At 46.5% G+C, this 27,749-nt stretch overlaps 1 protein-coding gene and 1 long non-coding RNA gene across 34 annotated transcripts in view; one reads left to right on the top strand and one right to left on the bottom strand.

Moving 5' to 3' along the window:
* Nucleotides 1-6,733: 6,733 nt before the first annotated feature.
* The window catches only part of Dst (dystonin), a 393,820-nt gene continuing 372,804 nt past the window's right edge, over nt 6,734-27,749 (bottom strand). For 14 of the 33 annotated variants that reach the window (XM_017596770.3, XM_017596777.3, XM_039083554.2 and 11 more), the window contains 16 exons: nt 27,355-27,549; nt 26,724-26,852; nt 25,121-25,264; nt 24,309-24,497; nt 22,954-23,083; nt 21,657-21,820; nt 20,630-20,792; nt 19,944-20,098; nt 19,713-19,787; nt 18,568-18,585; nt 15,329-15,446; nt 13,110-13,181; nt 12,002-12,204; nt 11,546-11,656; nt 8,666-8,789; nt 6,734-8,047 (listed from right to left, as the gene is read on the bottom strand). In XM_017596770.3, coding sequence (XP_017452259.1) covers nt 7,785-8,047; nt 8,666-8,789; nt 11,546-11,656; nt 12,002-12,204; nt 13,110-13,181; nt 15,329-15,446; nt 18,568-18,585; nt 19,713-19,787; nt 19,944-20,098; nt 20,630-20,792; nt 21,657-21,820; nt 22,954-23,083; nt 24,309-24,497; nt 25,121-25,264; nt 26,724-26,852; nt 27,355-27,549 — 2,253 coding nt within the window. In that variant the 3' untranslated portion in view covers nt 6,734-7,784. The remainder of the gene's footprint in view (nt 8,048-8,665; nt 8,790-11,545; nt 11,657-12,001; nt 12,205-13,109; nt 13,182-15,328; nt 15,447-18,567; nt 18,586-19,712; nt 19,788-19,943; nt 20,099-20,629; nt 20,793-21,656; nt 21,821-22,953; nt 23,084-24,308; nt 24,498-25,120; nt 25,265-26,723; nt 26,853-27,354; nt 27,550-27,749) is intronic. The other 19 variants (XM_017596775.3, XM_017596780.3, XM_017596784.3 and 16 more) reach the window with 7 other exon arrangements.
* Nucleotides 7,937-9,718, top strand: LOC134480565 (uncharacterized). Its single transcript, XR_010054963.1, has 2 exons — nt 7,937-8,073; nt 8,606-9,718. It is a non-coding gene; the product is annotated as an uncharacterized LOC134480565 (long non-coding RNA).

Raw genomic sequence — 27,749 nt, 5'->3', positions numbered from 1 at the left:
GGTATATAGGTGAGGGGTTACTCACAGGCACACGGGTGAGGGATTACTCACAGGTATATAGGTGAGGGGTTACTCACAGGCACACGGGTGAGGGATTACTCACAGGTATATAGTGAGGGGTTACTCACAGGCACATGGGTGAGGGGTTACTCACAGGCACATGGGTGAGGGGTTACTCACAGGTATATGGATATGGGTGAGGGGTTACTCACAGGCACACGGGTGAGGGGTTACTCACAGGTATATAGGTGAGGGGTTACTCACAGGCACACGGGTGAGGGATTACTCACAGGTATATAGGTGAGGGGTTACTCACAGGCACACGGGTGAGGGATTACTCACAGGTATATAGTGAGGGGTTACTCACAGGCACATGGGTGAGGGGTTACTCACAGGTATATGGGTGAGGGGTTACTCACAGGTATATAGTGAGGGGTTACTCACAGGTATATGGGTGAGGGGTTTCTCACAGGCACATGGATGAGGGGTTACTCACAGGTATATGGGTGAGGGGTTACTCACAGGTATATGGGTGAGGGGTTACTCACAGGTATATGGGTGAGGGGTTACTCACAGGCACATGGGTGAGGGGTTACTCACAGGTATATGGGTGAGGGGTTACTCACAGGTACATGGGTGAGGGAGTTTACTCACAGGCACATGGGTGAGGGGTTACTCACAGGCATATGGGTGAGGGAGTTTACTCACAGGTATATAGGTGAGGGCTAACTCACAGGCACATGGGTAAGGGGTTAGTTACAGGAGCAGCAATGACTCAAAGATAACTGTATCACCAAAGCCCACCCCAGCCTGGATGACAGCTTACAAAAGCTGGGAACCTGGAGCATGCTGTACAGCTTGCAGGCAGTTCAACAGTTTGGAAATTGTTTTTTCCAAGTGACTCAGTTGTTCTAAACCTCTTCCAGGCAGCTTGTCTGGTATCAGTCTCCACTGCATGGCAGTAGCTTGGCTGAAAGGGACTCTGAGCTTTTATTCCTTACTCTGGCTGGGAAAGGCCTAGTGAGTCTGATCAGTTTTAGGGACTTCCTGAAGCTATTTTGAATTGTGTACTTTCCTGCTTAAATAATGTTCCTGCAGGATAGAATGTTTCAATCCCAGAGGAAATTGCTATGCAACATCTCCTGCACGGTCTTCATCCACATGATAAATTGGAGGACTGTACCAGATCTGAGGAAAACCCAACCAGGAACATTGAAACACCCAACCAGGAACATGGAAACATGGACGGACACCAGTACGGTTAAGAAAAACGTCACTTTAATGAGTCCTGAGATGTTAAAAATGAGAACTGGAAAAAAAGAATCCTAGAGGCAATTCACATACAAACTGTTAGGTAGCTGGGCAGACATTAGCAGGCCTGCAGATTGTTGAGGATGAAACCCAGTCTCCAACAGTTTCCCTGGTAGTGCCAGACAGAGGAGAATCAGCGTTGCTCCTAATTAAGATTTAAAACACATATGAAAAGTTTATCAGGGCTTTGTTCATGAGAAGAAAGAAATTTCCTGTTAGTCCAAAGAATGGAATGAATTCTACCTCTGGCTCTGGGTGGAGACATGATATTCTAAGTTGCCCCAAATTCTTCTCCTTAAGAGTTCATCCAATTGGGCTTCTCAATCACTGGGCCAGGAGATGGCCCTTCAGAAAAGCAAACAAACTAAAAGAAATGCTGAGGAATTAGGAGGATTAATCACCAGAATGAGATAATGTATTATATTTATAAATACCAGGAGAAACACTATCCCTCCCCCGATGACAGGATCAGTATCTGCTCAGGACCAGTGAGACTGAGTTCTCAGCACAATGGAGATATATTTGCCCCAGGGTGACAAAGGGCAGGGAATTAGAGACAAAGACTGGAGACAGAGGATGAGGGAGAAGGGGAAGGGAACAAGGGAAAGGGGGAAGGGGTATTTGTCTCAGAGGAGGATAAAAGGCAGCCTGTTGATAGGAAGCAGACATGGGCCATAGGCAAACGACAGTTTATAAAGGTAAAAAGGGAACCCCCCCCTCCACCGTATAAGGATGAGGTGCTTAATTTTGATTGGGCATGTTAATTAGGTGAGCCAATGGGGGCTTTCGATTGTTGAACTTCAATACTTCGGTAGCTGGACTTTAGTCAGCGGTTAGTAGTCAGCCTTAGGAGGAGACTGTGGCCAAATAAGGGAATAGAATAGACCTTGGTGGTTAGCTTTGGGAATGGAATCTCACTGTTTTTAGCAAGGCATAGGGAATTCGGGAGAAGAGCGAGGCCTGCCAGAGCCATGTTTGTGATGCTCTGGCTGGCTAGAGTTCCTTCACCCCCCAACTCCCTCGGGACTGTTATCTGCTGATCTTCACCAAGTCTGAGCCAGAAAGTGTAACTTGTCCTCATTCCCCGGTCTTTGTCACCGTCACTGTTCTGTTGCTGTGAAGAGACACCGCGCCACGTCAAGGCAACTCTTAGAGCAGTTAGTTGGGACCGACTTATCCTTTTAGAGGTTTAGTCATTGTCATCACGGTGGGAAGCATGGTAGCAGGTTCGGCTCAGGAGAGACACACCGGGCTTGGCATGAGCTTTTGCAACTTCCAACCCCATTCTCAGGGACACGATTCCTCCGACAAGACCACATCTCTTTAATCCTTTCAAATAGTGCCACTTCCCTCTGACTACACATTCAAATCCCTGAGCCCACAGGGGCCATTCTCCTTCAAACCACCACACCCCTTGTTGGTATTGTACCTAAGCTCCGCCTCCACAGTTACCTGGCAACAGCCAGATATGCTCCACCTCACAGTTACCTGGCAACAGCCAGCTGTGCCAGATACTTTATAAGGGGCTGCTTGCCCCCTCCTCATTCTCTTTTCTCTTGCTCTTCTTCTCTTCTCTTCTCTTCTCTTCTCTTCTCTTCTCTTCTCTTCTCTTCTCTTCTCTTCTCTTCTCTTCTCTTCTCTTCTCTTCTCTTCTCTCTGCTCTGCTCTGCTCTGCTCTGCTCTGCTCTTCTTCTCTTTTCTCTTCTTCTCTTTTCTCCTCTCCTCTCTTTTTTCTCTTCTCGTTGCTTGCTCTCTTCCCTTCTTCCCCTTTGTCCCTTCTCTCCCCATTTCCCTTCCCCCTTCCCTCCTCGTGCTCATGGCCGGCCTCTATTCCTCTCCTCCTCTACTCTTCTTCTCTCATTAAACTTCTCCATCTGGAACCATGTTGACTTGCTGTGATCTGTCTGGACTCGAGCCAAGATTTCTACCGCGAGATTTTCTACTCCATCTGATTTTTGAATACTCGCCAACATCTTAAACATGCTTGCCTCCACACTCTGGACATTTTCACTTTCTCTGACGTACTATTTGCCAACTTTCTTGTTTTCCTTGAGCCTAATGCAGGTCTTCCTTCCTCTTCCTCTTCTCCATTTTTCTCTGCACAGCAGCTGACATTTATAGCTTAACTGACCCTTGTTTTTTTCCCCTCAAACTTTAATAAAACGGTCAGTTTCCTTCTCAGTCAATTGTTAAATTCCCTCACCAACAAGACAAAGGTCCTGTGGAAAGGAACCTTAATTTCCTGTAACAGAACCTTTAAAACTCTTTACTCAGAGACATGCTAGGGAGAAGCATGGAGACCAACGGCAAAGAGGTTAGATTTCAATTCATGGGAACTAAACCTCTTCCTCCTTACCCCAGGGCAAAGTAGCTTTAGTTTTAAGAATAGCAACATTCTAAGAGAATATTTTATTTTTACTTTGGGAAATATTTGGAAGATTTCTTAACCTCAAAACGACTTTAGTTTTCAATAAAGGAAAATAAAAGAATAAATGCGAAACTCCTTTGTAGAGTTGAGGTGTAGCTCATTCCAGGGTGATGGTCTATCATGTGTAAGATGAGGGGGTGGGGAGGGAGGGTGTCTTCCTAAGCCTCTGGAAGTCAGCAGGGAGCTCCAAGGGTGCAGTTTTCCAGTCGGTGACAGTTACTTTTGAGTCACCCATGTGCTAGTATTGACCCCAACAAACTTTGCTTCACTAAATCAGATTTGAGTGGAATTTCTCTGGTCTGACCCATCCTTTATCTAGGGCTAGCTATTTCTTCCTAAGAACAGTCACAGGACAGAGAGGACAGAGGAGGGAGAAAGTGGGGGACAGAAGGATAGGAGGAATTTCCTTTGTGCATACAGTTTTGCATCTGCTAATTTAGCATATCAGGAGGAGCAGCAGCGAGGTGGAAAACCTTTATTTTGTTGGCTCTCACCCTAACCGCTCAACCCCTGTGTCCTAGCAGGCATGGGTTGTGATGACAATTCCGCTGGGGTCTGGAGCTCACACCCAGAACTCCAGCGCCACGGTTCATGCACACACGCACACACATGCTTTGAGCATCGCTGTTTACGTCTAAGACGGTTGTGTGCTCGAGTAATCTTTAGCATGAGAGGAGCTCATTTCCTAAAGTCCTGAAAAATAACACTGCAGTGCCTTGTGGGATCGCAGGTGGGAAAAACATCAGATTGGTGGGGAGGACCAAGAGCAAGGGACAGTGTTCCTTGTAGGCACGGGGGAGGGGGGACGTCACTCACCCGGAAACCAGCCAGAGCATGGTGTGAAGGAGGGAACTCTGCTGCACTGTATTTCACTTGTGGAATAAAGAGTGAGCTCTGGAATGATGAAATCAATGACTGAATCTCCCCTTCCCTTCCTCCCCTCTGTTGTTCACAGGTCCATCCTGGATACCCAAGGGAAGCTGTCAAGTTTCTTTTTCTTTTTTTTCTTTTCTTTTTTTCGGAGCTGGGGACCGAACCCAGGGCCTTACGCTTGCTAGGCAAGTGCTCTATCACGGAGCTAAAGCCCCAACCCCATCTGTCAAGTTTTTAACCTGCGTTTGCCATTTAGTTGGGACCAGCCATTGTTTCAAAAGAGGAGAGCAGGGCAGTTATTAGCAGTAGCTTTAGTATTTTTTTTTCTTTTGCAGTCAAAAACCTCTGGATTCTCTGATATGCCAAATTGAGTTTTCATCCCAATGGTTTTTGTTTTTTTGTCATTGCTTTTAAGACTTGACCTCCCCATGTAGCTCACTCTGACCTTGATGTAACCAGTAGAGTACCTGTTTGTACAGTAGCACAGGGCAGGGAGAGGTGTTCTCTTGAGGAAAAAAAGAAAAAAAAATTTGGAGAAGGGAAGAGTGCACACAGGTGGGAAAGGGCACTCTGTGCTCAGTGACACGGAGGACTCCTCAGGATTCTGGCCCTGGTAGCACAAATGTAGGAGAAAGGAAGCCCCCAATAGTTTCAAGTCTCCACAAAGGCAGTGATATCAAGGTGGTTTCTTCAGACTTCTCCGAACTACCTTAAGCCACCCGTCTTCTTCGAAAAGCTTTACTAGTAAGAAAGGAGGCTCTTGCCTCTGTTGTTGTTGCTGTTTCCTGTGTATGAGTGTTTGCCTGCACATGTGTGTCTGTGTACCATGTGCATGTCTGGTGACCAGTGTGGTCCACAGAAGGCATCAGATCCCCTAGCACTAGAGTTACAGGTGGTCGTGAGCTGGGGGAACCAAATCCAAGTCCTCTGAGAGAGCAATGGGTGCTCTTAACCACTGAGCCCTCTCCTGCCTGGCCCTGAGACCTCTTTAACAGCAGTAGCTTTCAGGCGGATGGAAACAAAATCATTCCTTTGTCTTCCTTTTGAAGTAAAAAACCCAATGTTTGCAAAGCATCAAAGGGATAGTCGCCTCAGCTGTATAGCTAGACGTATCACCTCATGGCGGGGACTACCTTGTTCATGTCTTGACAAGACGGCATAGCCACTGGATAGACAAGGCACCTATTGTCGGAACGATAAAAACCTAGGCAAGCAGGAACACAATAATCCTTTCCCCATGTACCTGAGCACCAGCACGACCCTTCTCTGAACTGCATGTAGTTACAGAGAATGCTGGGACCTCACGTGTTCAAAGGAGCCAGCTGCCATTTTCAGCAGCTGCTATTTTCTTACTTAGAAAAACTGTGTAACTTGATAAAACAAAGAAGCAAACAAACCAGGAAATCAAAGCTGAAACAAAAACAAAACAAAAACAAAAAAGCCAAACCTCACCCCCCCCAAAAAAAACCAGAAATCATAAAAGAGCATCACGCTATTAACAATAAAGTCAGCCATCTTGTTAAACACCCCACTCTGATGATGCTTTCTCCTGATTCATAATCAGGTCTCCTGGGATGGTTTGTAGATGCTTGGGCCAGGGAATGGCACGGCCCTTTGAAGGCATGGCCTTGTTGGAGTGGGTGTGACACTGTGTGTGTGTGGGCTTTAAGACCCTCATCCTAATCTTGTGGGAGCCAGTCTTCTCCTAGAGGGCTTCAGATGAAGATGTGGAACTCTCAGCTCCTCCTGCACCAGGCCTGCCTGGATGCTGCCATGCTCCCGCCTTGATGATAATGGACTGAACCTCTGGACCTGTAAGCCAGCCCCAATTAACTGTTGTCCTTTATAAGACTTGCCTTGGTCATGGTGACATCTCCCTGGATTCTATGAGGACAGGAGCACTGTAGCCTACGCATCACTGACACGTGTGTAGATAGTGAGGACTTACTCAGTATTTACAGTGGTGGGTGCTTCCCACTAGCTCTGACCTCCTTACATACCGCCCAGCCTCTCCTGTCAGACTATTATTATTACTTATGATTATTTTTATTATTACTATCATTTACCCTTCATTTAAAACAAACAGAAAAGCTCATTTCAAATAACCAAGTATTCCGCACGTTCAAGTGAATATGTTTTATTAAATGCATACTAATATCTTTCTCTAGTATGTGAGTATACATAATAAATTAAAACGCATATTTATTAAATATAAGTTGATATAATGCCAGAACATGATTATTCCAGATGAGAAATCAAAATAAGCCCACTTTTTTCAAGTATCTTTTGGTCACTCCAAATCGATACTGTTCATAAAAAAATACACCAGTTTTCCCTGGGGAAAAAAATTAATTCCATAGCAATGTAGTTAAGGGACATGTTTTATTTCATAGCTTTTTTTCTTTTTTCTTTTCTTTTTTTTTTTTGCAAGCGAAATTGCTGTTACAAAATGAGTTCAAATGGTACAGGGGCTGCTGTCCACCCAAGCAAAGCAAACCTTGCACGTTTATACGGATGCACGGAGCGTCCAATTCTTACAGTGTAGACGGCTGACGCCCGGGGCGAGACTGGTTGAGCCTAAAGCAGCAGCACAAGGATGCTGGGAGATGCTTGCACAACCCTGGTACCCGCGGCTGCGTGAGGCGTTCTCCTGTGACTCTGACTCTCTGTTGGTTGCTGCTCGAAGAACTGTGTCTTGTTGTGTTTTTCCTTTTGTCTTCAGTCTACTTTACAGTTAGAGCATCGCAAAAAAATAGAAAATAAAAAAATAAAATAAAAAATAAGACTCCCTGCTTGGTCTGTCAGCTGTTCAGAACTTTCATAGAACGGTGTCATGAGGTATCCCTTAGTGTCTGCTATGTAGTGCTGTGGTTGTCAGAGAGAATGTGGACTTACCTGTAGGTACAGTAACTGACTTTAGTGTGTGGTCTACACGAGACAGTGTTCATGTTAAACTCTTTCTTCCATATCACATATGATGTGACTTTTACCCCCAGAAAATCTGACCAAAAAAGTGATACAGATCAAATAAAAAGACAAATACACAAATAAGGCCATCTGCAGAATTTAAAACTTGCCTCCTGCAATATTTCACAGTAATTTCTACATCGTATTTTACATCATTCACTTAAATAATAAATGCTCAGGGGAGGGCTGGTCGGAGCCAACTGCACTATCTCTTCGAAGACTTGTCTAGTTTGCTGGCGGGTGACTTCCTCTGGGGCGTGGGGATTTTAGAAGGCTTGGCTGTGGATGGCCGAGAACCTGCTCGGGGCGCAGGTCTGTGTGTCTGTGGGACGGTCTCCACGTCTGAGCACACAGACTGGATTTCTGAAATGTCAAAGTCGGACGCGTCGCTGCCTCGGCGGCTGCTGGCTCTGCTCCCGGCTTTGCTTCCGGCTCTGCTTCCAGGGCGGCTGGGCGTCTTCCTGGACTCTGGAAAGAGAGGATGGAGGACGGAGGTGAGGAACGTTAATTATTCATCTGCAATACCACGCTTGGTATCAACCTGCTTTTCTTGCTCTTGGTGCTTGCATAAAAATTCCTTGGCCTTGTGGCTTTTCATTACTGCTCAAGGGTAGGCAGCCTCATTCTATGGAGACACTGAATGACACCACCTAGACCGACATACTGAAGTTAAGTCCTGCTTACCCCATTTACAAACTTAAAACTCATCTGTTAACAGGTGGACATCCCTGCTGTTGGAAGTGATGTCCCCCAAAGCCTGGTGCCTGCTCCCTGAGTGGCAATGGAGGCTCCCTGAGGGAAGGGCCCAGGACTGACTTATGTCCACGCCCCGCAGTTCTGCAACTGCTTAGTCTCTTGTTTCTAAGATTCCTTTATCTCCTGTGTCCATCTCTCTCTCTCTCTCTCTCTCTCTCTCTCTCTCTCTCTCTCTCTCTCTCTCTCTCTCTCCCTGTGGGGGGAGGGATTAGTGCTTCGCTTCATTTCAAAAGCATGCGGTGATGTCAAAACAATTTCTCTTCAAACTAGGAAGAGAGGGAGCCCTGGTCTTTGGGTCACTACCGAGGGGAACAGATGTCACACACTCACCAGCAAACTGCGTTCGGACTCTGGAGGCTGCGGTCGTTATCAAGGCGTTGTCCTCCCCGGAGTGGAAACCTTTCCCTGACAAGTACCCTGGCAGCCGCAGCTTGCTTCCCTGGATTGGCGTTCCCTGTGTGTGACCGGCGTAGGGACCGCATAAGAGTTTGACCGTGCTGCATGATATCCCACTGACACACTTCCCTCACAGTTGGACATCTAGACACGCCCTCTGAAGATCAGCGAGGGGTGTGGCTCCCACCTGCCCTCCTCTTTTTAATTATTTATTTTTTAAATTCTTACTCGGATAAAGGAAACCGTCTAAAGAAAACGGCTTCATGATGGGAGAGAAAACACAGAAGTCACGGGGAAGGAAAACAAGGTCAATCAAACCGTGGGCTGTTAGCACATCTCAGACCATCATTGTTACAGGGTTGGAGGTGTCGCCGGGGCGGGGCTGAGCAGGGGCGGGGACGGGGAGCTGAATATTATGCTTGACCGTTCCGCTGCCTTCAATTTTCTCAGGAAAATGAGGCAGACATTAAAGAGAAACTGAGAGATGAGAGTAGAAAAAAAAAAAACCAAAAAAAACAAAAACAACAACAACAAAAAAAACCCTCAAACAGGAAGTGTGACCGTCCAACTTCACACTGTACGGCAATACTTTGGAGACATTTCTTGAAGACTTTTAAGAGTCACCTGAGGGAAATGTATGGAGCAATTGTAAGACAATGTGATAGGTCTGGACCCAAGTTTCTACATCATGACATTTTAGAAATTCCTGAAGTTAAAAACAGAACTCGAATATCAGGGGTCTCTAGTGCCAGTGAGCACATAGCCAAGGAGCCATGGAGAAAACAAATCTATAAAAATGATGACTGTGTTCAGAGCCCTTTCTCATTAGAGCTGGAAATTACTAACGAAGCATATACAAGGTGTTTGGTATTGATGTTAGCCTCTGACTTGGTATTTCTTGGTTTTAGGATTCCTACCCTTTATCTACATGTGTGTTCTATACACAAACCTAAGTGCAGGTGATTTTTTTTAACAGACATGTAGCCCAGGTTGGCCTTAAACTCATTCTGTAGCTGAGGCTGGCCCATAACAGTGACCGTTCTCCCTTTCACACTCTGAGTGCTGGAATAATGGGCATGTTTCATTCACACTCAGCTCCAGGGTATTTTATGCGTGATTTCTATAGGAAAACATTCTCACCCTGCTTTCATATACATCAGCCGGCTGCTAACCGGTACACCCACCTCGCCATCCACAAGGGAGCAAGCATCAACTATGAATCTGTCCCCCGGGGTCGTATAAAGGCCAAGACCACCCGCCTCACTGTGCCTTGAGTGCTTGGGCTTTCCCGTGTGCACACCACTGTTCTTGAGATACTGTGAGGCCATTCTTTAAAATTGAACAGCTAAAGGACTTAGGACTTTGTCCACGGGCATGTGCACACGGGAGCCCATGCTGCGGCCTCGGGCACATCTGGCATCTCCCTTTACTGTCCTCGGCTTTGCTTTTGAGGGGTGTCTCACTGATTCACTAGCCTGTCTCTCTCTCTGCCATTCTCCACCCTGAGTACCTTGTTTTTAGGTGGGTTCTGGGGATGCGGACTCGGGTCTCACCTCTGTGCAGTGGGTAATTTACCAACCGAGCCGTTTCCCCAGTCCCTACTTTAACTGGGGCAGCTGCTACTTAAAAAAAAAGGGTGAACATAGAAATTTACCCCCAAATATTTATATTTAAAACAAGGATTGGTTTGAGGGCAAGGGCTTTTATATAGTGGAGCCACAACAACTCATTGACATTTCTTGGTGCGGTCTTTGATTGCTCCTTCAAGTGGGAGACAAGTCGGAGTCTGGGGCCCAGGGGAAGGAAGAGGAGGGAAGGGGCATTTGAAGGAAGTCTGTGTTTGTCTCAACCGTCTCACCTGGACCCCTCAGGGACTGGTACCGAGAAGGCAGGGGACTCTCCTCTGCCCACCTATTGTAACTAATGTGAGGATTAATTAACTGGGAAACAGTTATGAAAACCATCACGGTTTTTTAAAAAGCACTGTACTTCTCTTACACAAGGGCCCTGGCTTTCTTCCTAAACCATTAGGCCAAAAATAACTCCTCATTTCCAAGAAAGGATGGTTAGGCACTCCTCCCCTGTCACTGTGGCTTGGACCAAGCACCTGAAATGGTGCCTACCCCGATCAATTCACACAGTTTCTTTAGAGAAATAGATGGGTTGATTTTTAACTAAATGTGAACAACCTGATATGTGAGTGAATCTTGGCAAATGTTATGTTCCCTAAATATCTTCTCTCTGGATCTGTCATTTTGAGATGTTACAGAATGCTCGGATAATATTAGTTACTAAGATATAATACGGACACCTTTGGAAAATGACAGTCAGCTTTCTACATTCCCACCGCTATCCGATACTCTGATGCCTCTGAGTACCAAGTCACACCGGGCCAGCATGACGAAGAAGGGAATGCCACAGACATTCAGAGGGGCAATGCAACGTGGACACGTGCTAAAATCATTTAAGTTAATTCTCTTGCAAATGACATTGTTTCCGGTTCTCATCTAAGGGAATGTGTTGTTTCATGCTGGAGTTATGTCTATTAGAAGGGGCATTCTCTCGTAGGCCATACATACGGAGAACAAAAGCCAAGGAGCGGATATAGCCTCACGGTGTGGACACCTTAGGCTGCCACCGTCTTTCCTGATAACCTTACTCTCAGGCCCCCTGAGAACTGATTTGCAGGAAGTTAAGAGGAAGATGTAGTATTATCAGAGGTGCACACATCAAGGACATCGGTGAGGCGGTGTTAGTAGGTGAGTGTCAGCCAGAGAAGGCTGTTAAGCCTGCGGTCTGGGGGCCTTACAATACCTCGGCAGATGACACGGGAAAGTCTGGGCATTCTGCTGCTTTACAAGGAGTTGACATTTTGCTGTTTGCCAACCATGGTTTACCATAATTGCGTGTTAAAGGGTGCAGAATCTGCGTGGAACAACGGTACATCAAATGTAAAGGGTGAGATACAAACCCACAGGAGAGAGGTCTTTACGGTAGAGTGCTTTACACAGGCAGTGAAGGTAAGAGTGGGCAGAGCTGATGACAAATCAGAATACCAAAAAACAAAACAAAAAACCCCACAACCCCCAAAAAACTCCCCCCAAACCCCCCAAAAACCCAACCTGTACAGACCAACAGCTTCATGGCTCACTGGGCCAAACATATTTAAAAATACAGCTGGTCTCACAAACACTGGGGAAATGAAACACCAGATGGTTTGCTCTGGACAGTGGGTGCATCGGGAGGTGGGGCCGAGGCCTGGAGTCCTACCTTGGGTGTGCTGGCGGCAGCAGGCACCTGTGGGGAGGCTGCCTGGCAGGCGTGACTGGATGCGGAAGTGGATCTGTTGGGGGAAGCTCCTCTCGACGAAGGCCGAGATCGGCGGCCTCGTGGTCGGAAGGCAGCCATACCCTGGCTGGCCCCGTCCGCTAAGATGAACTTCTCCCGCAGCTCCATGTTGGTCCTTCCTTTGGCTGGATTGCACACGGGTGGCACAATGCAGAGACAAGAAGAGAAAGCACTCAGTCTCTGCGGGAGGGAGGGCCACCTGGCTCCACGCAGCGCTCGGAGAATCTCGAGAACACCTTTTTGCCATGCCAGCTCCAACTCAGCATAACAAGAAGTCAAATGCATTCCTTCGCAATGCATTCCTCTCGGAAACGAGGGGCCGTGGAGATGGGAGAGGGTGGGCTTTTACTCTAACACTAGACGCCAGCAAGAGGAACCGGTGTAAAACAAAGTCAGCGTGAAAATGGGAGGCTCATGCTACTACTGTCAGTCCACCAGCTACGGATGCCCACACGTTGTTGTTACCCTCATACCACACTGAGCAGACACGTCAGGAAGGCAGGGCCGTGTCTTTTACATGTGTTGCTGAGGTCTGGAGAATGCCGGTATTTAACATTGGGATTAAACGATTATGTAAAATCAGAGATGGCTTGTTAGTCATGAAGATAACACAAAAACGTTCAGAATTTTCACTCAAGTGAGGCAGCTTGCATTTTAATTTTAGGCCTTAAAAAAAAAACCAAAACAAAACCAAGAACACAAACAAACGGGTTTACCAACATGCAGTAACAAACGCCAGACCCAGGGGTCCACTAGAGGCTATTGGTGATGCAGCACTCATACGAACACATGTGCGCATGGAGAACACTCCACAGGGACCCGATGGGCAACGTGTTAGCATGTGCTTGATCCCTTGTGTAACACTCAGCGTGTCTCGTTTTCAGAGTTATGACTAGAAGCCCCAGCTCGCTGCATGTGAGTTAAGCCATACGCGCGAATGAAGCATATTATGTTAAAACAAATCATGAAAGCAGGAATGCGAAGGTAGGAGAGAGAAAGGGGAGAGCCAAGGGGTGGGGAAGGTGCCGACCTAGAGTAGGCTGAGTAGCAGTAATTGAAGAGTTTGATTCCGAACGCAACATTTTACTCCCGTGATGATGAACTAGAAGAAACGACACAGGATACCGGTCACATTAAAGAACGCTGTTAGCAGAGGAAACAAAGTACAGTGATTGGGTGTGCAGAGGGAGCTCAGATCCAGCCTTTAACACACAGTTAGGAGAGAAGGCACATCAGGAGAAGAAGCCCTGCTGCAAGGTCGGACTCAACCGGGAGAAAGCAGCTGCGAAAGCTCAGCCGGCCATGCTAGCTTGTCCTCTGATCCCTCAGGTGGTTTGTCTCTCCAAGGCTGTTTCCTACTCAGAGCTGCCTTTACCTCAGGCTGTGTTCTTTGTAGAGTGTAGTCCTTGTACCCCAAATGACACAACGGGCTTTAATGGAGCTGAGAAATTTCTATCACCTGTCTCAAGGGCACAGTACAACAACTCTACTGACATGTTTGTTGTAAGCAAGCCTCCTGCACTACCATTTGCAGAAAAGTGTAACACAGTTACAGATAGGACAAGATGCTGTGGCTGTGCTAATAGAGACTATGTTGCTGTTTTAGGTTTTTTACCATATTATATGTATTATTAGAGCACATCAGTTTTCTCCTGTCAGATCAGCAGCAACCTTATGCATCTGATGGTGACTGCACTTTCTGGTTGCATAGTTTTATCTTGTACTCAATTCAGTCACACATTGTTTTTATTCATCATGGCTTTTCGAGCATCAGGTAATGTACCACGCCCTCACACACACCCACATACCCATACACACTTACACACACCCATATATACATACATGCACAACATACACACACACAAATACACATACACACAAATGCACACACACACAAATACATCCAGACACACATATACACACATGCACACACACATACATACATAGACCCACACATACATGCACACACACATACACACAGAGATACATACACACACATGCATACACAGATAGATAAAGACACACACAGTCACACAGTCACACACACACACACACACACACACACACACACACACACCCCTATAGACCCCTGGTATGTAGGATGTTAAACCGTTTAGGTCTGTATTATGTATATGTCGTGTCTGTGCCATGGTGAAAATGCCCGACAGCATGCTGCTCAGACACACCCTGTGTTTAGTAAGCCCGCTGGCTGATGAATCAGGAGTGTTACGCCTTGTTGTGCCTCTCCTTATGCTGCATCTTTACCTAACAAAGAGCAGCTACCGTGTGGCCGTGCAGCAGTGTGTGCTGGCCTTGATAAGGCAGGCCTGCCTGCTGACACAGCTGTATCCAGATGCCAGCACTGACAGGAGACTTCCTGCTTGGCTTCTCACTTGGTGGCCTAACCCGCAAAGCCGGAAGAGACATTTTTAAAGGACTATAGGAGGCTCACAGACTAAGTCATGGCAATCCTACCGTTTGCTTTTCGTAAAGTCAGAAAACAACGTATGCTTACTGAATAGGTGGTAACTAATTGGAAACTAGTCAGATATGCATACGACCAATTTAGAATCGAATAGCTGCAGGACATTAGAAACAGGACTGTTTGGGCTGGTGGGATGGCTCCGTGGTTAAGGGCACTCATTATTCTGGCCTCAGAGGGCTTGAGTTTGGTCTCGAGGTGCCCGTGAGTGGCTCGCCACCACCTGTAACTCCAGTTCTGGAGGATCTGATACCTCTGGTCTCTGTGGACACTGGCACACACATACACATACCACAGACATAAATATAATTATAAGTAATACTATAATCTTAAAGAGACAAAATAGGAATACTAGAAGCTAAAACTCCTAGGCTGGTAGATAAGCCACAATATAATATTTACATGTTCAATATTCTGCTATTCAACCTCAGAGTGTTTGCTCTCGCCCCCCTTTTCCCCTCACTTCAGAAAAACTTGACTTTTAAACGTTTACTCTCTAGTATTCTGTCTTGGTGAATGGAAATGCCCATTCTGGAAACTGCAGTCAGGAAGGTCTTACACAGAAAACCCAGACAGTATTTCCTACCTACCTGTCCGAAATTTATTCCATTAGTGGGGAAATAGGAGAGAGAGAGAACATGTTTTACAGGCCACTGGGAGCCATTGGCTGTGGGCCTCAGGCTGGGCTCGGTTTGCTTTCAGTGTGGGAACACCCCACCTGGCTGTGCTTTCAGGGTGCTGACACCGCGACCAAAGGGTCTCCTTACCCCTGCACGGATCGTTTTTCACTAAGAACTCATCCAGAGCCATCCATCCACCTCCAACACGGACCATCACGGTGCTTCGCAGGATCCGAACCAGTCGCAGCTGCTGGGAGTCTCCAAACTAGGCAGCAGAGAGAGAAAGGACCTCTGATTGTCAGTACCGATGCCAAGCCCAGGGATGGCATGCAGCTTGCGGGAGCGTAAGCAACCAACTTGAGTGCTTGCTTAGTTCGTGGTGATTAATTAGTGAGATCTCAGAGGGGGGTTGCAATGGTCTGCATTAGACTGCTGCATGCCGATTTAGCCCAAAGGAAACAGTTTGGGGGGGGGGGTGAAAAAAGATCACAAAGGTTAATCAAGGGTAATGTTGAAGCTTTGTACTAAAGTTACAAATTGTTTTTCTTTCTTGTAACAGAAAGAGCACTCGCAAGGCAACAGCAGTGAATGTCTCCAGGAGTTAAGCACAACCTGGACCATAAGCGCAGGTCCCCTTGCCCAGGTCTCACACAAAACGAGGTGCTCCTAAGGACTTCCCCAAACCGACTGGGAAAACTGCTTCTCAGGTTAAAACTGCTATCCTCTGAGGTGTGTGTGTGTATGTGTGTGTGTGTGTGTGTGTGTGTGTGTGTGTGTGTGTGTGTGTGTGTGTGTGTGTGAAGCTCCTTTGTGTTTCATAGCGAAGTTCTGACTTAGGAGAATAGAGTAATGAATGCTATGGTTGATAAGAATCCCTCACTAACGATCTGGTAAGCCAATAAACTAGAGTTTGGATTAACCTGCCACTTTATATTACCGCAACCTCAAGACAGGTACCGACAAATTATTAATGACAGAGCTTTCGGATCTAAGGAGCTTTTTCTCAGAGCTGTCTGTACCACTGGTGCTCCTTTGGAGAGGCGCCAACTCTTTGGAGGTGTACAGACTCAGCAAGGCTTGAACAAACGTGTGCTAGGATGCTGACAGCTCTGATCACAAGTTTCGAGGATTTGAAAGTCCGTGGGAAACGATTTTCGTACCTGGAAGTCATCCCTAAGAGGCTCGGGTGCAGCCGTGAAAACCACGGTACTGAATCTCACGCTTACCAACTTTGCGAGCCACAAAGAAAACAAAACAAAACAAAACAAACAAACAAACAAAAAAAAATGGTTGTCGAGACGCCAGCAGCTTCTTGGCGTGTGCTACGGTGAGAAGAGACATCCTGCTGCTACTTTTCTATAATCCTTAATGCTGCACTTTAGGGCGAGAACCTCAGCAAAAAGCCACAGGCTACATTCGGGGACCTAAACTCAGAAGGCCACAGAAGTGTCCAGCAGGGACTCGAGTGGCGTACATCGCATCTGTGGCGACGGCTCTTCCTAAATTTGATTCTTTAAACTCTGAAACTTAAATATCCCCGTGTGTGAACTGCTTCTGAAATGTAAACTTAAAAACGAAAACCTGTGTTTATATTGTCGATGCAAAAATCTGTGCTGCCAGTAAGCAAAAAGCAGAGAGGGCGTGAAGAAAATTACCCTTAAGGAACCAGATAATTGGATCAGATAAATCTTGTTCAAGACCAGGTTCAAAATTAGACTTGAAGAAACAACTAAAAGACGCTTTGTAAAATGACGTTTTGGGTCTATTAAACACAATCCTTCCTATTGTTCTTTTAAAAGGTATTCTCCAGGCAACTAACGGTGTCCTCAGAAGTCCTCTAATTTTCCAAAGGCCAAACCATGACCCAAGAAAAACAGGCTAATGTTGTTCTTTGTACTTTTGGTGGGCATTTCTCTCATTTTCTGTGAAAATGCACGACATTACCCTAACTGCTGACTCAGAAAATGCCAATCATGAAGAAGTGACATTTTAGCTGCTATAACACATAGATGTTTTACCCTGCTTCCTCCCTAAGTATCCCACGGTACCCCATAAACGGAAATGACTAGTGTGTGTCACTTACAAAAGTTTCTTGAGAAAACTCTGCTGGAGGTAACAGGATCATTTTACTCTGAACGCTTGCTTCCGGGAAAGAGAAGGTAAAGAGGTAATTGGCAACAAGACAGAGTGTGGCTGGGCCTACTCGGGCCTGCACCAGGTCCTCAATGTGTGTGTCAGTTTCGTGTTTTTACGGGACTCCCGAGTGTGAGAACGGGCAGCTCTCTGACTCCTGTGCCTTCTCTTGGGCTCTTTTCTTTCTGTTGCTTTGCCTTGTCCAACGTTTCCCTTTTTATCTTACTGTGTTTTACTCTGTTACGTTTTGTTGCTGTCTCTTAGAAGCCCATTCTCTTCTAATGAGAGACAGAAAGGGAGTGGATCTGGATGGGAGAGGAGGAAGGGAGGGCCTGGGAGGGGGGAGGGAGGAGACACCAGTCAGGATCTACCATGTGAGGAAAAAAAAATCTATTTTTAATAAAAGGTGTGTGTGGCTGACTCCTGATGGAGCGGAGGCCACTGTCTTTTTTTTTTTTTTTGGTTCTTTTTTTCGGAGCTGGGCCTTGCGCTTCCTAGGCAAGCGCTCTACCACTGAGCTAAATCCCCAACCCCGAGGCCACTGTCTTAATGTGCTGTGCTCCCTACAGAAGAGTGTGCTCAAAAAAAATCTCCAATATGTGCCTGTTACAATGTAATTTCTCCTGCATGCATTTTTAACACTCTGATCGAGACATAGCCTGCTAAACGGTCCCTTTTGACTTAAAATGTCTATGCAAACATTTGGCCAAGGCATCAGAGGACACGGCCTAGTATGTGCCGCTGTAAACCACTAACTCAGGACAAGTTAATTATGGGGCAAGCACTTGTTGCTCATGGGCCCTACGAGGACCTCTTGGTATTTTGTCTTCCCATGGTCCCTGCCTGGTGCTACTGTAGCCATGTATCGTGATCGGTCAGACACAGTGATGCCTGGAGAATCAAGTTTGCGTTCCAGTGGCACCGGCATGGTCTTTGTTCAGAATATCATGAGAAGTGGGGCTTGAACATTGTGCTTGCACCGCCTGGGTGAGCTAATCAGCAACCGTTCATTATCTGGTTTGCTTAAAAGTAATCTCCTCATCTGAGGCACGAAGCGAGAGAGGAGTCCTGGATCGAGGCTGTGACAGCGCTGACAGAGACTGCACACCAACCAACACTGGAGTAGCTAGCAAGACAGCAAGGGAGGACTAGCCAGAGCAAGCTTTGATGACTATGAATTAAAGACTCAAAAAAAAAAAAAAAAAGAAAAGAAAAGAAAATCATTGGATACTTGAGATTCCACTGGTTTATACCTGATTTCCCAGGAAGAACTGATAAAACAATGAAAAATGCAAGAAAGACAAAATTAGTTCAAAGGAAACTTTCTAAATCACACACACACACACACACACACACACACACACACACACACACACACACACACCCTTACTTCAGGATATAGTATGTAGTTTAGAGATGTATGGGTTTGCATTTCCTCTGACTGCAAACCAAACATTTTCTTTCCCTACAACTTTACCAGGAAAAAAAAAAAATCTTTGGACTTCAAATTGAAATTAGAACTTTCAAATAGAAACCTTTAAATTTGAAGCAGTTGAAGTTTTCAGACTGAAGTCAAAATGGTAGAGAAGCATCTTTTTACAGTGCAAGCTCACTGCGTTTGCAAGTAACAGGCCGTGTTAAGGGGACTCAGCACTAGCTGCTTACTAAGAGATGATCAAAGATAGGATGAGAAAACCACACTGCTGTTTCAATGGGAACCACGTTCATTTATATTTTGAGCAAAAGCCAAAGTTGCTACGTAAATGGGAAAAACAGAATCTTTTTCATTTTTATAAAAGGGATGTTTTTAATTTCTAGAAAAAGTAACCAAACTTTAACTTCATGATTTTAGTTTGGAGTAGCCATTGTTTAGACCCTGGAAGCCTACCTCTAATCACTGTAAAATAAGAGGTGAGGTGGGGCAGATTGAATATATGACTGGATGTTTACTTTTAGTAATGTGTAATTACTAATATACCTTGATTAGTAATTAGGTAATCAGTAATACACCTTAGAAGTGGTATATGTGGGGGGGGTGAGACAGCTCGGACAGTAAGGGCACTGCCACCAAGCCTGAGGGCCTGAATTCAAGTCCTATAACTCACACGGCAGAAGACAACTGATCCCCACAAGATGTCCTCTGCAGGCTGTGGCATATAAAACCATGCGTACACATACACGACATAGAAAAGGGTGAAAAAAGTTTACAGGTTTTTTTCTCACACAACTTGAAAATTCATGTGATTTAGAAGGAGAAAAAAACGGTGAAGCGATAGGTTCGTACAACCGTTACATCTTGAGACCATGTGAGAACAGTCAGCAAACAGTGGTGACCCGAATGATGACTCGAAATTGGGCTTCTGTCCTGGGAAGGGCGGGAGGCGCCTGAGACGCTTACCCTGTATTTGTTGTCTCCGATCTGCTCAACTTGGAACCGCTTGGCGCACTTACACTTGGCCACCTGCCTCGTGACCTGTCAAAGACAAAGGTGCGGTATTCACGTTAACCTTGATACTTCGTGGTGCGGGAGGGGGGACCCAGAGACCTGGGAGCCGGTTATATGAGCCTCGCAGATGCCCTGCGGGAGACAGGGATGCCCCTGCTGCAGCAGAGGGACGTCGATGAGTACCTCATCTTCGATTTTGTCAGCGTCCGTGATGGGTTTGTACGCATCTTTGTTTGGATGTAGAGCGGCCACGAATTCATAGTAGTCGATGTACCCATCTCCGTCTCTGTCAAAGATGTCTGCCACGGCGCTCATCTCCAGACGACTGGTAGGAAACTCTGCAAAGTACGAAGCGGTGCTAGTAAGGCAGTGTATTGGTTACAGCTTGAGACGTATCTGATGGCGTATTGTGACATTCACATGGTTTGTCGGGGTGCTGTCCTCATTTTTAGTCAACGTGTATGATATAAATTTATCTCCAGGAAGTTGGGGAGGGGCCCGAGGGACCCACCTCAGGGGTCAGCAGCACTTGCCCCTTTTGTAGAGTTGCCAAACAAGCTAACTCAGGGCGCGATCGTTCTATGAACGTGAGTATCAGATCAGAATTGCTAATGAGTATTACTGAGAGATCCGTGCTTACTGATTTGCTTTCGTATGCCGACTAACACACGAAAGACTTCTGCAATCAAACGTTACAGCTTGAGGAATGCTAAGGGATATCCTGTGGGCACACAAAGCAGCGGTGTGTCCCAGTCAAGTGAGAAGGTGGCACTTTGCTAGCAGCACGAGATTATGAGCTCCACAGTCTTACGCTGTGCCTTGCTTCTGTCCAAGTTCCTACAGCTACCGTCATCTGTCCTAGGACTTACTGGAGGACAGAATGCCGTCAATGAATTCCTGCCGAGTGATCTTCCCATCCTGGTCCTTATCGATTCTCCGGAAGAAATCCATCACTCTCGACTTCTTATGATTCATCCACCTCATGTATTTTTTCCGCCAGATATCAAAATCGAAGTTAGCGAATTCCCTCAGCTAAAAAAAGAGTGAAGGTTTTGACTGCTGTCAGGAACTGTCTTTAGAGTTTGCCTTTATTCTTGGCAGTTATATACATGCACAAAATGAACCACCGTCATGTCCATTCCACATTCCCGCCTTTAATTCTCATGTCCCCAACCTGCCCCTTCCCAACTTCATCTCTCTTTCTCTCTCTAATAATCCATTAAACGCACTCAGTGATGCCTTTGCGTGCATGGGTGTGAGCATTGAATTCTGGTTTCTGCTAGCTGAATATTAAGCCACTGATGAAGGTCTCCAGGTGACTCACATCTCTCCCGTTTCAAAGAAGACGTGATTTTACAAACGACTTTTTATAGAGTATATTTCATTATATTACTGATTTTTTTCCTTTGCAAATAAATGCCCTAAGTTGAAAACTGCTCATACTATCAGTCACGGAGGTATGTGCCCAGAGTGTCAGCCGTAGTTTAGTGAGGTGCAGGTCTTGGCGTGCAGTCCCTCTGTTCTACCAGCTACCCCCATCTGCCTGGCCGTCTAACATTTCCAAATTTCACAACATAAAGAACCGAAACCTCCCACCTCAGGGTACGTGTGAGAATAGATGTATTTGTCAGGTGAAGCCAGCAGCAGCCCTGCCAAGTTCTAAGCCTTTCTCAGAGATCAGTATCTGGTTCTTAAAATTTACATTTCTACGTTTTTGTTCTCTGGATCCAAATCCCATGGATGAGTCTTATAGAAACACACAATCTGAGTGTTCATTTCAGAGGAGAAATACCACTCAGAGCACAAGACTTTGCTAATTGGGAAGAAAGCCCCGCTTTCATGTGGCACCGTGCAGATAAAGGAGACAACAGGGAGATGGGGGTCTGACTTTCTGACCTCCTCCAGCCTGTCCAAGGCGTCGTTGAGCTTCCTCCTTCGTTCCAAGGCCAGGAGCCAAACCTGCTGCCACTTGCTCACCAGCAAGTTAGCCCTGGGGTTCTTGGTTTCGATTTGCGTCTGTGACCCTGAAGGATACAGGCCTGAGGCTGGGAAGCGTTTCCCTGTTAAAACACAACACCAGTCAGGATGGTGGAACATCTGGGGTGCTGACCAGCACTGAGACGTGGCGGTGATTTTGGCTCCTAGCCAAGGCTGGCTTTAACTGTGGTGTACTGCAAAAACAAGCACCCCAACCTCGCTATTCTTGTTAAGATTCACATTCTGATCTCATGCACCGTGGAGATGCAGCTCACAGGCGGGTAACCTTCTTAGAGAAGGCAGAAAAGTGGCTTCCTTGGAACCAGAGTGGGATGCTTCACCAATGACAACCAAGTGCATTCCCCCCATGTAACTAAAGGGCTACCCATGGCCTACAAAAATTATTGGCCTAAGATTATACTTCATTCAGACTCAAATTTATGAGGGTAACTACATGTTTGAAAGTATGCACCTGCTCCACGAGTGTGTGCTAGCTCCTTCAGTCCAAAGACGTTACACAGTAGCCTCTTTTGCAGAGGAGGAAACCCTAGCCGAGAACCAGGTAAACTGTTCAGTATTAGGCTTCCCAGCTGGTCTGTGGAAGGGACAGCAAGGAGCCTCCAGTATTTCACTTATACCATCACCTGGTCTCCTTGAGTAGCCCAGTAATTACAGCAGCTCTGCTCCTACTTAAACAAACTAATACACCATTCAAAGATATGCAAAATGTGCTACATTGTAGTCTGTGCTTGTTAACATCCTCGGGGCTAACAGCTACACGATGAATGGTGTCTTGTGGGCTAGGAGATTAGTAAAGACAACAGCTGCCACAGGAGCATGAACGGAGTCAGATTCTGTTCTCTGCCTAGATCAGGGTCAGCTGGGTCGGTTGCTACTTCTACACTAGAAGGAAAATGAACTCGTTTCAAGAGGTGATGGTTTGGAACCTTGTAATCTTCCCCAATTTCTTCTAGAATCTGAGAGATATACTTTAAACGCAGTTAAATAGAGGCACCTGAGTGCAGCCTTTTATTCCATTTTAAAACAAACAAAACCGCTAAAAACTTAAAAGCCCACGTTTTCTTTAGAAAACCTTTAAAAGTGTACTGCTCACGTGGAGTCCCTACTTTCTCTTGGATTTCAAATGCTAAGTCGAAAAGAAAGGGAACTGGCTTGTTCAGCCGCCTTTATTTCTAATAACCTGCCCCCAGCTTACTTCCGGCTCGTCCCTTGTCCAAGACGGGGATGTGAGACTGTAAGGATGGAGGGTCAGCGGCCCTCCTCTTATAGGTCTTGGTAACTTTATCAACATCAGGCTGTTTTCTGGTCATTTCTTCCATGAAGGTCTGAAAGGGAAAGCAGTGTCAATTAAATCGGCTGTAGATGAAACCCCAGGGTGAAAGGGCTGTGCTGTCATTTTTAAAGGATTATCACGTTGAGTGACGGTGACACCCAGCGCCTTCCCTGATATCTGCAGAGCGCAGAGCATGACACCGGAGCAAGGGCAAGTCCAAATTAAAAACAAAACTGTCGCTTTTCAGTGGGGTGGTGGGGTGGGGAGAGACATTTAGTTACATTTAAAAGGGCTCAGTATCCTGCTATTCCTCACTGCATTCTCTTTGGCTTCCTCTTACTGCAGACTGGTCCCTACACGTTGGTTAAGTTGGCTGAGGAAAGGCAGAAGCAAAAGTGATGGGGAAACGTGAGGCAGACAGACACTTATTAGGTTGGAAAACTTGAGCCACCGTGATAGCTATGACATCCGCAGGGAACATAACTCCAGATACTCTGTGCCATATAGACACCAATAACACAGATTTAACATTTTAAAATTCTGGTTTTAGGGGTTGGGGATTTAGCTCAGTGGTAGAGCGCTTGCCTGGGTTCGGTCCCCAGCTCCAAAAAAAAAAAAAAAAAAAAAAAGAATAAAAAAAAATTCTGGTTTTAGTTATGTGGATGTGTGTGTGTGTGTGTGTGTGTGTGTGTGTGTGTGTGTGTGTGTGTGTATGTGTGGTGTGTGTTGCTGCTTGTCACTGTGCACACTGCCTGTGTGTAATGCCTGAAGAGGCCACAAGAGGGAACTACAGTTCCTGAAATGGAATTTATAGGCGGTTTTGAGCTGCCCAGTGTGGGTTCTGGGAACTGAATTTAGGCCTTCTCTAAGTGTTCTTAACCTCTGAGGCATTTCTCCGGCTCCAGTAATTAAACAAACTCTAAGTCAGGGCACATGTAAAGCCATCATTTCAGAGTTTAAAATGGGTGAGGTGTGCAGGGTAAGTAGTCACTCTGAGGAAGAGAAGGCATGCCCTTTCTAAGTAGGCTGCATTTGGAATACTCATGGTTGGTCATCTGAGGAGACAGAGGAAAGGCAGGTATGAAACAAGGAGTCAAGTGCTGGCCGGGGCCTCAGCAATGAGATCAGACTGCCCAGAAGGAGAGTGCCCTTAAAATAAGACAAGCTGTGGCAGGTCAAGAAGCTCACTAGTCTGGGAACGCATTGGAGAAGCCTTGCAATGGAAGAAAGAAGAAACCTGAGGTGATGGTTAACTGCTGAGCGTTGAGTTTCTTTACCTGGTGTTCTGCAATGAGGGTTTTCACCTCTTCGATCTCCTGGGGGATGACTTCCTTATCTTTCTCGGTCAGTGTGGTTTCAGCCCACTGCAGCCAGGCGAGCAAATTCTCCAGCAGCTCCTGCTTAGCGATGAGCCCTGCCAGCGCCCCTGCTAACCTCTGCTGGTGCTGCTTTGCCCAGGCCAGCACCTGTTGCAGGGATACACAGCCGGCTCAGGTTCTTGCAACTTAGTTTCATTTTTGTAAGCCACGCCCATTTTAAAAGTAAATCAGGGTCATTCTGGCTAGACCTGGGAATTCAGATCCAGCTTGAGGAAGCACCTGTTTATCATCAGGAGGATGGTAGCGATGCACCAAGCATCTGGGTTTACTCCCGTTCATTTCTTGTGTTTTTCTCATGTCCAAGTACACCTTCTCTAAAGGACCAAACGGCCTTATTCCAGGCCGCATTCAGAAACAGTAGAATCTAGACTGCTAAACATCTTAAGTAGGAGCTCAATTCCATTCACTCCCACAAGCATACAAGGCCCCGTACATTTTTCAGCAAGTCCCTATTCCCCATACACACTGGACAGGTGGGACAAAACCTATGGTGAACCAAACATCTGCCTTTTAAGGTCTCTCGGACGCAGCTGCAGATCCTGTAACTTTTCTAGCCGAGGGCTCCTTCAGGGGCTGATGTCCTGGGGGGGAATCTACGTGACACTTTCCCGTGAAGGCCTTGCCTTCCACAGCAGGCCTTGACTGCTGAGGTTTCCCATTCCCCTGCCCCACCACACACAGCTGCCGCCGATGACGTCAGACCCACTGACCTCTTCAAACCTGGCCTGGATGATGGTTATCCAGTGCTTAATGGTGGTAATGGAGTCAGGGTGGCAGGCGGTCAGGAGAGCGTCCCCCATACCTGTGGCCTTATTTAGTTCTGCTCTTTTCTCTTCCAGTTTCTTCATGAACTCCTGCAGTGGGGCAGACACATCAGTTAGCTGTTGGCCCTCGCTGTGACATTCATGTCATGTTGTGTTATAGAAATAAGGTGGGACTCCAATCCGGTGCAGGATCTGATGCGGGCTGGCTGTCAACCCGTGGTGATGCACACTCGACTTCTAACTACTGAGCTGATTCTAAGATTCACCATGAGCCTGACATTTTTCCTTACAGTCTGGCCTTATTGGCAAACTGTGTACAAAGCACTTCTATCCCCTTTGCTGTACTCAGCCAACCCCTCCTTGAGGAAGGGCAGTGATCAGTCAGAAGCAGATGATGTAACACACGCTACGGCAGAATGACGGACTTCCAGCGTGACCTTGAGAGGCGAGGTTATTAAGTGGTGTTAAGAAAAAAATCCTTTCAGGTTAGTCGGAAATGCTGACATCGACACTGAATATCTGACATTTCCAGTCAAAGGTTGAAAAACATCTGTTACATGGATCACTCTCGTGTGGGTTTGGCCAAGTTTCAAGCATTGCTACAGAAAAGAGTTTGGCTTGCCTTGGTGACCTGAGGCCATGCTCCCCCCTCCCAACCCCCGTTAGCTATTCAAACACTATGAAGTCAATGTTTTAAATAATCTATATTATAGGTTAGTTCTTTACAAGATTTTTTTTATAAGCCCCTTGATTAAAAGGGCTGGGAGAGAGTTGGGGATTTAGCTCAGTGGTAGAGCGCTTGCCTAGCGAGCGAAAGGCCCTGGGTTCGGTCCCCAGCTCCGAAAAAAAAAAAAAAAAAAAAAAAAAAAAAAAAAAAAAGGAAAAAGGAAAAAGGGCTGGGAGAGACCGCTCAGTGAGTAGAATAAAGTGCTTCAAGTCTGAAGCGGTGAGTTTGTGTCCCAGGATCCACGTGACAGAGGGCAAGGGCAAACGCCTGCCTTCTGACCTCCATAAGCACTTGGTGGTCCACGAGACACATAAGCTAACCAAGTAAATAAAGCAAGCCCCAGAGTCAAAGAGGCTTAAGAATAACATTTTAAATGAGCTTTAAATGAGCTGCTTATCTTGCACACAGATGTAAAAGTGTTTAAGTTGCAGTTCTAGTGGAATATTCTGTAAACGCCAAGCTGCTCACTTAGGAGGTGTCGTTCTGGAAATACATACAACACTCTGGTCAGAAGCCGGGTGATCCTCTAGGAAGATCGCCGTGCAGCCTGGAGGCAGGGAGCAGAGAGCCTAGTTCTACGATGACTACTTTCTTTCAGAAGGGAACCTAAAAACACAGCTGCCTATCCAGGTGTGTAGGTGCGTGTGCACAGGTGTGCAAGCAGGGAGGAGGGAGACATTCGAGAGTGTACCGGATGGTTGATTTCTTCTCAGGAAGGAACACCAAACCAAACCAAGACAGGCAACTCTCGCACTCGCTACGCACAGTCACGGGCTTCTCCCGCCCTGTTCGGTTTTCTGTTTTGTACTGGAAGCTACTCACTTTATGTTGCTCAATAAGAGTCCGGAGAGCATCCTCGTCGTCTGGGAGCGCGCCATGGAAACGCAGCGTTTGCTCTGCCTCTGCCAGCCACTCCAAAAGGGTGTGGACCACAGAGTGGAATTCCTCTGCCTAACAGCACACACACACAGAAGACAGGATTTCACGATACACCTCTTAGTGACATTTATAGAACCACATGGCCCCTCCCAACGAAAAAGCCTTAGTTTAAATTACTTATGCATATTACTCCTACTAAGAAGGCAGGGATATATATTACTATATTTTCCAAACACAAGGAGAGGTGTAAAACATGAAGGAGCCCACAGGAAGCCTAGTTCACCATTCTCACAGCTCAGTGTTCAGTGTGGCCTCCAGTTGGACTCCCAAGTGACTTATTCAAGCAGTACTAAGCAGAGATTGTAAATACCCATGGTAAGTACTTGCTGCTAAGTACTTGAAATTCTCCAGAGAAGTGGGAAGAAGGGTCTAGACAGTCATGAGACAGACTAGCCTTCACTGATGGCCGTCTAAGGTGAGGGTGAGGACTGGCCCCGCTAGTGCACCTGAGCTGTTCCTGCTGTGACTGCAGGACTTCAGCCGTCGTACAGAGCCCTCAGTCTGTGGATTTTACCTGTTGCAGGGCTGATTCTAGCCGCGTCTGCTTTGATATCGAGAGCGCGCACACCGTCTCCCAGCGGGTGCTTAGTTCCTGCATCTGGACCCTGACCCAGGAGGAGTCATCCCGGCTGCCTTCTATGAGCTCCCTGGCAGAGCGCTTCAGGGCCTGCACGCTGCTGGTCCTCTTCCCCAACTCTTTCTGGAAGACCTAAGGAAACCATATTAACTGTCATCACGGTTAGCTTTAAGTACAGAACCTAATTAGCCAAGAGCGCTGTTGTGAGAGAGAGATGTGTATAAAACGCCACATGTATACTTCTGTAGCCCACAGATTTGAATGGCCATATTTTGGGCTGAATCTTCACCAGGCAGGAAATAACTCATGGTTCCGCTTTGAAGGTTTAACAT

Source organism: Rattus norvegicus, chromosome 9 (assembly GCF_036323735.1).
Source record: "Rattus norvegicus strain BN/NHsdMcwi chromosome 9, GRCr8, whole genome shotgun sequence".
In the NCBI taxonomy this organism is placed as follows: domain Eukaryota; kingdom Metazoa; phylum Chordata; class Mammalia; order Rodentia; family Muridae; genus Rattus; species Rattus norvegicus.
The sequence above is the reverse complement of the archived record's forward strand: the minus strand, read 5'-3'. Positions and strand labels throughout refer to the sequence as shown.